Below are 12,121 nucleotides of genomic sequence, written 5' to 3'. Positions count from 1 at the left end.
GCATCTTAACTGTTTAGGGAGTTGACATTCACAAACTATGCTACTGTCAAATATGAAAATTCAACAATTTGCTCCAATTTTGGACTAAAACACAAAATTCAGTTGAGTGAACAGACTTGTACCAAAGCATCACGCCTTTCCATAAGTTCATAAGTTAAAGGAACAGAATTAGGCCATTCGGCCCATCAAGTCTACTCCGCCATTCAATCATGGCTGATCTATCTTTCCCTCCCAACCCCATTCTCCTGCCTTCTCCCCACTACCCCAGACACCCGCACTAATCACGAATCTGTCAATCCCCATGCCTTGAGGTTACATGATGACATCCCCCTGAGACCGGTGGTCACAATCCCATGGAAGAAGCATTGTGTGTCACCCTGCGGCTCTCCTCCAGAAACAAAGATCTGAAATAATCTGTCCAACCTTTCACTCCAGTCATATCATTTGTCTTGGAGACACCAGAGACAGCAGATGCTGGAATCTTGAGCCAAAAACCAAAGTGCTGGAAGAACTCAGCGAGTCAGGCAGCAACTGTGGAGGGAATGGACAGGCAACACTGCGGGTCAGGACTGTTCCAGTATCTGCAGTTTCTTGTGTCCTTTCCACAGATGTTGCCTGACCTGCAGAGTGCTTCCAGCACTGTGCTTTTTGCTCAAGATTCCAGCATCTCCAGTTTCTCCTGTCTCCATTTTACTGCTCTACTACGACTCGACCCGAAACACCATCTGTCCATTTCCCCTGCAGATGCTGCCTGACCTGCTGAGTCCTTCTGCTTTGTCTTGAATGAACAATCACACCTTGCTCTCACCAAAAAGAAGACAAATATAATGGTTTCAAAATTCCCCTTCCAATCACTCCCACCCAATGACCAATGCATTGTGGACCTTTCTTGTAAGAAGGATTGCTAAATACAGTTGCTACAAGGTGCTTCTGTCCACCTTTCAGGAGCACTGATCTCAATGGGAACACCCACAGAGTCATACAACAGAGAAACAGGCATTTCAGCCCAACTCATTCATGCTGAACAAGATGCCTCATCCAAGCAAGTCCCATTTACAGCACTTGGCCCACATGGGCCTCCTCCATTGTCCGAGTGAGGCCCAGTGCAAATTGGAGGAACAGCATCTCATATTTCACTTGGGCAGTTTACACCCCAGCGGTATGAACATTGACTTCTCTAACTTCAGATAGTTCCTCTGTCCCTCTCTAACCCCTCCCCTTCCCAGTTTTCCCACTGTCTTCCTGTCTCCTACTACACCCTATCTGTGTCCCGCCCCCTCCCCTGACATCAGTCTGAAGAAGGTCTCAACCCGAAATGTCACCCATTCCTTCTCTCCTGAGATGCTGCCTGACCCGCTGAGTTACTCCAGCATTTTGTGTCTACCTTTTGTTTCATGACTAATCTGCCTCCAGGGAAGATCCAGTTCTTTTCATCTCTATTGCGTTTGTTCCATTAATTTAATCTTAGAGCCTGTCACATATTGTTCCCAAGGTATGCCTTCTATTGCTCAACTAAGTAGAACATAATGTGCACCTAAGTGAGCCGTAACAAACTTCTGAATGTCATGAAAGGAAGGTCATGTGAAAACTCTTGTCGAGTTGCAAGGGTCTTTCAACCTCTGTGGCTCTGTTGGTTTTATGATATTAAACCATTTGAAAAACTAACATCAGAGAAACATGGGAACAAAAATGCATGATCAAAGGGACTGAACAAGATGAGAAACTCATTGCAGAAGCAGGGATTCAGACGTGGGACTGTGATGCTGTCCGTTCTGCTTCTCACTCGAACAATGCTTTGTTCTTTAAAGTGATTGACGGGAAAATGTTGAAATGCAAAGAGTTCCGGACTAAAGAAGCACTGATCGCAGTGTGGGTCCATGCCAGTACATGTCCCACCTTCAGCACAGAGGGTCCATGTCAGTCTATGTCCCACTTTCAGCATGGTGGCTCCATGCCAGTCTATGTTCCACCTTCAGCACAGAGGGTCCATGCCAGTCTATGTTCCACCTTCAGCACAGAGGGTCCATGCCAGTCTTTCCACCTTCAGCACAGAGGGTCCATGCCAGTCTATGTTCCACCTTCAGCACAGTGGGTCCATGCCAGTCTATGTTCCACCTTCAGCACAGTGGGTCCATGTCAGTCTATGTCCCACCTTCAGAATGGTGGCTCCATGCCAGTCTATGTTCCACCTTCTGTGTGGCGCAGTGGTGGAGTTGCTGCCTTACAGCGCCAGAGACTTGGCTTCCATCTTGACTATGGGTGCTTTCTGTATGGAGTTTGCACGTTCTCCCCGTGACTGCGTGGGTTCGGGGTTCCTCCGGGTGCTCCGGTTTCCTCCCACATTCCAAAGACGCACAGGTTTGTAGGTTAATGGACTTCTGTAAGTTGTCCCTCGTGTGTGGGATAGAATGAGTGCACAGGGTGATCACTGGTCAGCACGGACTCGGTGGGCCGAAGGGCCTGCTTCCATGCTGTATCTCTAAAGTCTAAAGTAAAGTCTAAATCAAGAAAGGATTTGCGTACAAGCACAACATACAAGACGTGGCATGTGTCAGCTTGCCAACGCTACCCCTGCTAACCCAGTTACTCACAGCAACGGGAGATTTAGGCAATGTAACCCACAGTCATGTCCTACACGGTAGAAACTCTGAGAGGAGCCATTTATAATGGGATGTGCAACTTCATGTTGGTGGGTTCAATCAGACTCTCTGGTTCAGATTTATTATTGTCACATTAACCAAAGTACAGTGAAATGCTTTCTTTAGCGTGCCATCCTAACAGATCAGATAATATTTACATCAAGTCAAACTCAAGTACAACAGGTAGAGCAAAGGGGAAGATACAGAGTGCAGAATATAGTTCTCAGCATTGTAGTGCATCAGTTCCATCAATGTGCTCATCAATGGGGTGGTGGTGAATCGGACGGGCCTTACACCTGACTGAACGAGGGAGACCAGTCACAAGGCCGAAGATCTTCATCGCCAATGGACGATGAGATTGGAGGTGGTGACAGAGGGGGGCAGTTGGAATGGCTGTGAGGCAGATTAACATAGAAGGTTTCATCTGCAAAACTGGAGACTTCTAGTCCAACAGAGAAGATTGCAGGCCCTTGTCAAAGCAAACCCCTGACGGGTGGCTGAGGTAAGGTGCTCCCACAAGATGGCCTTCAGCAGCATTGTCGAAGCTACAAGTGCCGTTATGTCCAACATTCCCACATGCCGGCCCTCAACACACAGCTGATGCTAAGCATCTTCCCATTCCAACTCAAAGGCACAACACTCGTTTCCTGATCGATTTTTCACTTCAAATATATAATTTAGTGCTTTAAAAATATTAAATAGACTTTGAACTTTTTTAGCCGGTGACATAGGTCCAAATTCAGTCTAAAGGATTACTCACTGTATGAATTGTGCTCAATTTAAATAATAGATCATTTATTTTTTTAGTCTATTTTGCTTTGTGTGACAGAAGCAATTGTTAGCTGCAAACAACACGATGACCAATAATAGTGATTGGCGGATTAGTCATCAAGTGGTTCATTCTCAATCCCTGTCATGGAGGTGAATGCCACGCAAGATTGGAGCTTTATTATTAAATCAGCATCAGTGACTCTTGGCAAATTAATGAGATCAATCAGTCTGAAGAAGGGTCCCAACCCGAAATGTCACCTATCCATGTTCTCCAGAGATGCTGCCTGACCCGCTGAGTTACTCCAGCACTCTGTGAAACGTCACCTATCCATGTTCTCCAGAGATGTTGCCTGACCCGCTGAGTTACTCCAGCACTTTGTGTCCTTTTGTATATCCCAGCATCTGCAGTTCCTTGTTTCTAATTTATAAATCATCAGCCCCCTACAATCTATGTGGAGTTTGTATGTTCTCCCCGTGACCTGTGTGAGCTTTCTCCGGGTGTTCTGCTTTGCTCCCACACTCCACAGACATACAGGTTTGTCGGTTAATTGGCTTCAGTAAAAATGGTAGATTGTCCCTAGTGTGTAGGATAGTGCGAGTGTGTGGGGTAATCGCTGGTGTGCAAGGAGTTGGTAGGCCGAAGGGCCTGCTTCCACTCTTCATAATCATAATCATAGTTTATTAGCCAAGTATGTTTTGCAACATACGAGGAATTTGATTTGCCATACAGTCATACCAATAAAAAGCAACAAGACACACAAAATACATTTTAACATAAACATCCACCACAGTGACTCCTCCACATTCCTCACTGTGCTGGAAGGCGAAAAATAAGTTCAATCTCTTCCCTTTGTTATCATATCATATCATATATATACAGCGCGGAAACAGGCCTTTTCGGCCCACCAAGTCCGCGCCGCCCAGCGATCCCCGTACATTAACACTATCGTACACACACTAGGGACAATTTTTTACATTTACCCAGTCAAATTAACCTACATACCTGTACGTCTTTGGAGTGTGGGAGGAAACCGAAGATCTCGGAGAAAACCCACGCAGGTCACGGGGAGAACGTACAAACTCCTTACAGCACAGCACCCGTAGTCAGGATCGAACCTGAGTCTCCGGCGCTGCATTCGCTGTAAAGCAGCAACTCTACCGCTGCGCTACCGCGGTCGGGGGTCTCGAGCCTTCCGTTGTTGGGGCGATCTTGGCTCCCGTAGCCGGTGGTCAGACCCTCCACGTCGGGGCGATCAAGCTCCTGCATCAGGGGGGGATCTCAACTCCCCCGCGCCGGGCTATCGGATCCCGGGTCGGGACCAGTCGAACCTCATGCAGCTTGGAGCTCCCGACCGGTCTCAACCCGAGACTACGAGCTCCTCGATGTTGGAATCCGCAGGCCGCGGTTGGATCGTCGATCCCAGGCAAGGGATCGCAGGCTCCGATGGTAAGTCCACGCCCCGCGGTGGGGCTCAAAGTCAGTCTCGAGCAAGGCCGCCAGCTCCACGATGTTAGGCTGCAGAGCGACCGGATATACGATCCGGGAAACAATCGCATCTCCGGCAAGGTAAGAAATTGAAAAAAAGTTTCCCCCTCCCCCCTCCCCCCTCCCCCACCCACATAAAACAAACCAGAGAACATTAACACAAACTTTTAAAACACACTAAAAATAACAAAAAAGACGAAAAGACGGACAGACCGTTGGCGAGGCTGCCATCGCTGACGGCGCCACCCGGTGGAATATCATCTCTAAAGTCTCAAAGTCTAAAGTATCAACACAATAACATATCGGATGGAATTCCTGCTTTAAAGAGGTTTCTCTCTGGACTTGTGTGTTGACTGCAAAGCTTCACCCGCTCACTCCCCTTCACAATGAGAGTAGACAAAGTCTTCATCTCAGCTACTTAAAAATAATATTGGAATATATAATATGCACAAAAAATGAATATAAACAGGCAGGCAACTTGTCATATGTTTCAAGGTAATGCAGTAATTAGATAGTTAATAATTGATTCTATCCTCTGGACATCGATCATCAGTGGTCGTTCTGGTCACTTGCATTGATCTACAATGTATCTGCTCACACCAAGATGCAGGGCCAGAGCATTATGACAAGACAATACGTGCTCATGCTAATTGACAAGAGGTCATAATTCAATCGCAGAGATATTAAATGGGATACATACAAAGAGATCCAGGCATATAACAGACAAGTAAATAGACGGGTACATGGATAGGAAATTCCTTCTCTCCAGAGATGCTGCCTGTCCCGCTGAGTTACTCCAGTATTTTGTGTCCACATAGACAGATACATAGATAGGAAAAGTTTGGTGGGATGTGGACCAAACGCGGGCAGGTGGGACTAGTGTAGAACGGGCATCATGGTCAGCATGGGCAAGTTGGGCCCAAGGGTCTGATTCCACACTTTATGACTCTTAAATGTGTGAGGACAATGCAAACAACATATCAGGTGAAATCCGATGGGGTTAACGGCTTGTTATTATGCTGTGATTTTTGATATTATGTGCTTGATTTCTAATAGGATTATGGGTCATGTTACACTAATAGAAATTAATTTAACCCCAAACAAAAGAAAACAGTTGTGGAGACAGCAGATATCGGAGAGTGGACGTAATGAATAAGAATGAGGAAAGGGGTTAGGAGAGCAGAATGACATACAGTTTGTAGGGTGTATGAAGGATCTGTACATGCTGGTTTCAACTGAAGATAGACATGAAATGCTAGAGTAACTCAACGGGACAGGCAGCATCTCTGGAGAAAATGGTAGGTGATGTTTCACAGAGTGCTGGACAGAGAAAGATAGATTCTTGATTAGTACGGGTGTTAGAGGTTATGGGGAGAAGGCAGGAAAATGGGGTTGAGAGGGAGATAGATCAGCCATGATTGAATGGTAGAGTAGACTCGATGGGTCGATGGCTCGATGACCTTATGCTACCTGTCCCGCTGAATTACTCCAGCATTTTATGTCTCTCTCGGTGTAAACCAGCGCCTGCAGTTCCTTCCTACACATTAGTTGTTTTACGGAGTTGCTGCTAGGCGGTATGAAGCGAATCCCTTATTCAGTTAGAGCGGACAATCGGCTATAATCAGCAATCGGCAGTGCAACCAAAGACACAGTCCATGGAAGATCACAGTCGCTGAGGTCAGTGTTGTGCGGTGTTCAAAAGCCTGATGGTTGCTGGGAAGAAGCTGTTCTTGAACCTGGAGGTCACGGTTTTCAGGCTCCTGTACCTTCTCCCCCATGGTAGCAGCGAGATGAGAGCGTGGCCAGGGTGGTGTGGGTCAGTGAGAGTGTGGGTCAGGGTGGTGTGGGTCAGGGTGGTGTGGGTCAGTGAGAGTGTGGCCAGGGTGGTGTGGGTCAGTGAGAGTGTGGGTCAGGGTGGTGTGGGTCAGGGTGGTGTGGGTCAGTGAGAGTGTGGCCAGGGTGGTGTGGGTCAGTGAGAGTGTGGCCAGGGTGGTGTGGGTCAGTGAGAGTGTGGGTCAGGGTGGTGTGGGTCAGGGTGGTGTGGGTCAGTGAGAGTGTGGCCAGGGTGGTGTGGGTCAGTGAGAGTGTGGCCAGGGTGGTGTGGGTCAGTGAGAGTGTGGGTCAGGGTGGTGTGGGTCAGGGTGGTGTGGGTCAGTGAGAGTGTGGCCAGGGTGGTGTGGGTCAGTGAGAGTGTGGCCAGGGTGGTGTGGGTCAGTGAGAGTGTGGCCAGGGTGGTGTGGATCAGTGAGAGTGTGGGTCAGTTAGAGTGCGGCCAGGGTGGTGTGGGTCAGTGAGAGTGTGGCCAGGGTGGTGTGGGTCAGTGAGAGTGTGGGTCAGTTAGAGTGCGGCCAGGGTGGTGTGGGTCAGTGAGAGTGTGGCCAGGGTGGTGTGGGTCAGTGAGAGTGTGGCCAGGGTGGTGTGGGTCAGTGAGAGTGTGGCCAGGGTGGTGTGGGTCTCTGATGATATTGGCCACGTCCTATAGACCCTTTCGATGGTGGGAAGGTCAGGAAAAATATTTGTTTTTGGCAACAATAATTAGTTAATATCACTGTAATTTCTTAAGAAATTGCAATCAAATATCTGCTTGTAACTGTTTTAATCTTTTTTTTATATATGTGTGTGTATATATATATATATATATATTTATAGTATATAGTATATTTATTGGAAAGCTAGCTGCACAATATTTAGGCTTGCTATGTACTACATATGTGGAACATTTTTCAAGCTGATATTGTCCAAGATGTAATTTATGTCATACTGTCTACATTGGTAACTAATAACCTCAACCATCCTTATGTCTTCCTGTTCTGAAGGTGCAATGCAGGAAACAGTTAAAGATTTTTGGAGAATGATATGGCAGGAGAATTCACCCAGTATCGTCATGGTAACCAATCTGGTGGAAGTTGGAAGGGTACGACAAGCCTTCTACATTCATCTTCTCTCTATCTGTGTTGTTTAACAACTTCATAAATTAATTTGGGATAATGTTGATGTGTGTTCTTTAAAGGTCATAAGTGATAGGAGTAGAATTGGGTCGTTCGGCCCATCGAGTCCACTCAGCCATTCAATCATGGATAATCCAATGCACTTGTCTTTTCTCACACTCCAGAAAGCAATTACATTTATATAACATCATGTCATATCTATTGATCACCCAAATTACCGTACAGCCAATGCATTCAGCTGCCTTTGTTGGTGTGAAGGCAGATACAGAAATACATCAAGGTTCTGTGGAGAAATGTGTAGGAAGGAACTGCAGATACTGGTTTAAACTGAAGATAGACACAAAAAGCTGGAGTAACTCAGCGGGACAGGCAGCGTCTCTGGAGAGAAGGAATGGGAACGCAGGTCTGAAGAAGGGTCTCGACCCAAACGTCACCCATTCCTTCTCTCCAGAGTTGCTGCCTGTCCCGCTGAGTTACTCCAGCTTTTTGTGTCTGTCTTCTGTGGAGTAATCTGTGAAATGGACTTCCTTTCTTATCACAATTACTTGGAGGTGTCTGCAACTGGGGCTAAAGTGTTGCTGTAACTAGCGGCTGAGTAGATCTTGGCTGAACACCAGGCTCACTGTGCAATCATCCAGGATTCCTTTATTACAAAGTCTGGCACAAATCATCTGCTCATCGTTAGTTCCCCTTGCTTCATCTACGCCGAGACAAATTGTGTCCTAATCAAAGCAGCACAGGTTAGAAGTGAACTGAGACCAATCCTTTTTACCAGCTCATTGTGTTCAATGAAAATGTCTCATTATTGTACTGAAACTACGATGCTCTCTCCTATTCTGTGGCCTGACTGCTTTTTTGCTCATCTTTGCTGTAGATTAGTGATGAATTATATTACTTAAGATGTCAAGACATTCTAATGAACCACCAGTATAAATGTGTGGGGAAAGATGACATTTTGTTCCCTGTTATGTTTCATTATCAGGCATCAAGTTTAATAGCAATGAGAAACATAGAAAATTGGTGCAGGAGTAGGCCATTCGGCCCTTCGAGCCACCACTGCTAGTCAATATGATCATGGCTGCTCATCCACAATCTGTACCCGTTACCCTGCTTTATCGGATAATTTTGAGTTAACGAAACCAGTATCACTGTGCATTGTGGTGCTCTCATAAGGACTTGGGCCTTCTGGCCAGACAGCGGGGAGAGAGAGATTGATGACAGACCTCAGAGGCATCTTTACACTTCGAATGAGCTTCCAGAGGAAGCTGCAGAAGTGAAATCAATTACAACTTTTAAAAGACATTTGGACAGATATTCGGATAGGAAGAGCCTAGAGGGCTGTGGACCAGATGGGACTACCCCAGTATGCCAACCGATGGGTCCGAATGGTGCCCAGTATTCTCCCATCCATCGGGATTTGATGGGCCGAATGGCCTAATTCTGCTCCTATCACTTATGAAGTTATTTAGACATGCCGACTCTGTCCCGGCTCCCATCTCTTGGTATCAGGGACTGAATGTGCAGCCACCTACTGGGACAAAGGTTGAAGAAGGTTGAGGATCGGCACGGTGGCGCAGTGGGAATAGATTCCACCTCGCAGCATCCTGACCTCGGGTGCTGTCTGTGTGTGGAGTTTGTACCTGTACTAAACCTACCTGTGACCATGTGGGTTTCTTCCAGGTGCTTAAGTTCCCTCCCCCATCCCAAAAACGTGCGGGTTTGTGGGTTACTTGGTCCTCTGTAAATTACGCCAAGTGTGCAGGGAGTGGATACGAAAGTGTGATAGCAGAGAGCTGGTGTGAACGGGTGATCGATGGTCAGCGTGGACTCGATGGGCTGAAGGGCCTGTTTCCAAGCTGTATTTCCCAATCAAAGGTGCAAGTCCCCCCCTTGATGGGGGTCCCAGGCTGAAGGGTCCTGTCCATGAACAGCGTGGCTCTGGTGTGGCTGGAAGCTGCAATCATTACAGTCAGCACCAAGTTGGCATGCTGGCTACACCAGGCAACTTGTTTAGTATACGTTACCATCCTGCCTCTTTAGTTTAGTTTAGTTTAGAGATACAGTGAGGAAACAGGCCCTTCGGCCCACCGAGTCCGCCTCGACCAGCGATCCCCACATATTAATTATCCTACACGAGGGTTGCCAACTTCCTCACTCCCAAATACGGGGCAAAGGGTGATGTCACCGCCCAGCCTGGGCGGCCGCCATTGGTGGAGCGGGAGCACATGGCCGCTGGCTGGGTGAGGTCACGTGGGGCGCGGGGCGGTGACGTCGCCTCTTGAGCCTTATTTGGGAGCGAGGAAGTTGGCAACCCTACTAATACGGGACAAGGGCGGTCCCGAACGGGACAAAATACGGGATGTCCCGGCTAATAAGGGACAGTTGGCAACCCTATCCTACACACACTAGGGACAATTTACATTTACACCAGGCCAATTTACCTACAAACCTGCACGTCTTTGGAGTGTGGGAGGAAACCGAAGATCTCAGAGAAAACCCACGCAGTCACGGGGAGAACGTACAAACTCTGTTCAGACAGCACCCGTAGTCGGGGTCGAACCCAGATCTTTGGCGCTGAAAGCGCTGTAAGGCAGCAACTCTACCGCTGCGCCACCGTGCTGCCCATGTGGTCTCTGTTGTCAAGAGACCCTTGAATTCAGTGTTCAGTGTTGTTGCCTCCATCACAGTGAGGGGGTGTTTGGAGTCACTGTAATGGATGTTTGTGTTGGGGTTATGTGCACCACAATACACACCCTCACCTTCCACCTTCCCAACAACAACCTTCTCTCGTGGTTCTTGTGCACCATTTTTGTTCTGCCTTCAGCTGGCCAGTCAGTGCCGCCTTCTCTGATCCTCACGGTTCCCACAGCTCCCTGGGCTTCTCATCTCTCTCTGTCAGCTCGTTCTCCGGCGACTGAGGTCTACGTGACCCAGCTCTGAGCCAAAGCAATCATTTCACATTCTCATTCCATCAGCTCGACACTGCTGGTTGTGATTTTTTTACTTTCGTTCCCATCTTCCCTGCAATCTCTGAAAACTCAATGTAACCTTTCCATGATTTAAGTTGGTAAGTGGGCCAGTTTCCTCATTTCTTGTGTTGTGCTGCAAATCTAAATCAATACCTCCCTCTGCCACTTATCTCTGGGGACAAAGAAAGTCCAACTATCCTGCCAATTGAATTCTCAGTTTCTTCCCAATTCTCTTTTCAATTTCATCTTATGGCGCTTTGAACAGAAATTAGGATGGAACGCTCACATTTCCAGCTTATTACAGGTTTTTCTAGCACACTCATCATTGCAGTTCTGGCTTTTTCTCGATATCTAACCATCTGCCCATCGTAAACCACCCTCACCTGTATCCACCAATCACGCGCCAGGTTTTGACCTGCCCCTAAAAGGAGACAGAGTGCTGGAGTAACTCAGCGGGTCAGGCAGCATCTGTGGAGAACATGGATAGGTGACGTTTCACACAGAGTGCTGGAGTAACTCAGCGGGTCAGGCAGCATCCTTGGAGAACGTGGATAGGTGACTTTTTGGGTTGGGACCCTTCTTCAGACTGATTGTGTGTGGGGGTTGTTTTCCTTTTGTTTAAACCAGCATCTGCAGTTTCTTCTTTCCACATGTGTCCTGCCCCTCCCCTCTTCAGATTTCTCCCCCCCCCCCCCCCCCCAGCAAAATCAGTCTGAATGAGGGTCCTGACCCGAGACATCATCTATCCATGTTCTCCACAGATGCTGCCTTACCCGCTGAGTTACTCCAACACTCTGTGAAACGTCACCTATCCATGTTCTCCACAGATGCCACCTGACCTACTGAGTTACTCCAGCACTCGGTGAAACATCACCTATCCATGTTCTCCACAGATGCCACCTGACCTACTGAGTTACTCCAGCACTCGGTGAAACGTCACCTATCCATGTTCTCCACAGATGCTGCCTGACCCGCTGAGTTACTCCAACACTCTGTGTCTATTTTCCATGAACTTAGACGATCTTTAATAAGATAACTGCCCACTCCACTTACCTACCCCTACTTCCCCTTCTCCTGCACGGATGTTGGTTTCCACAGCTACCAGTGAGATCAGAAGGTAGCCCACATCCATCACCACGAGTTATCACCAGCTCCTGCCTAAACCAGCCATGGCGGTGACACGGATAGCAGCCATTTAGCACAATACTTAAGGGCATCCTCAACTCCTTTCACATTGAGCAGCGTACTATTTTAAGATATTGTTATTATTCTCTGACAAGCTGTCAGAGTCAGCATTTAATGCCCATT

At 47.6% G+C, this 12,121-nt stretch overlaps 1 protein-coding gene across 5 annotated transcripts in view; it reads left to right on the top strand.

Annotated features, from left to right (window-relative positions):
• The window catches only part of LOC144604575 (receptor-type tyrosine-protein phosphatase T-like), a 607,863-nt gene that overhangs the window by 569,406 nt on the left and 26,336 nt on the right, over positions 1–12,121 (top strand). For all 5 annotated transcript variants that reach the window (XM_078419174.1, XM_078419171.1, XM_078419169.1 and 2 more), the window contains one exon: positions 7,713–7,810. In XM_078419174.1, coding sequence (XP_078275300.1) covers positions 7,713–7,810 — 98 coding nt within the window. The remainder of the gene's footprint in view (positions 1–7,712; positions 7,811–12,121) is intronic.

Source organism: Rhinoraja longicauda, chromosome 22, assembly GCF_053455715.1.
Source record: "Rhinoraja longicauda isolate Sanriku21f chromosome 22, sRhiLon1.1, whole genome shotgun sequence".
In the NCBI taxonomy this organism is placed as follows: Eukaryota; Metazoa; Chordata; class Chondrichthyes; order Rajiformes; family Arhynchobatidae; genus Rhinoraja; species Rhinoraja longicauda.
Note: the sequence above shows the minus strand (reverse complement) of the source record. Positions and strands in the feature narration are given on the sequence as shown.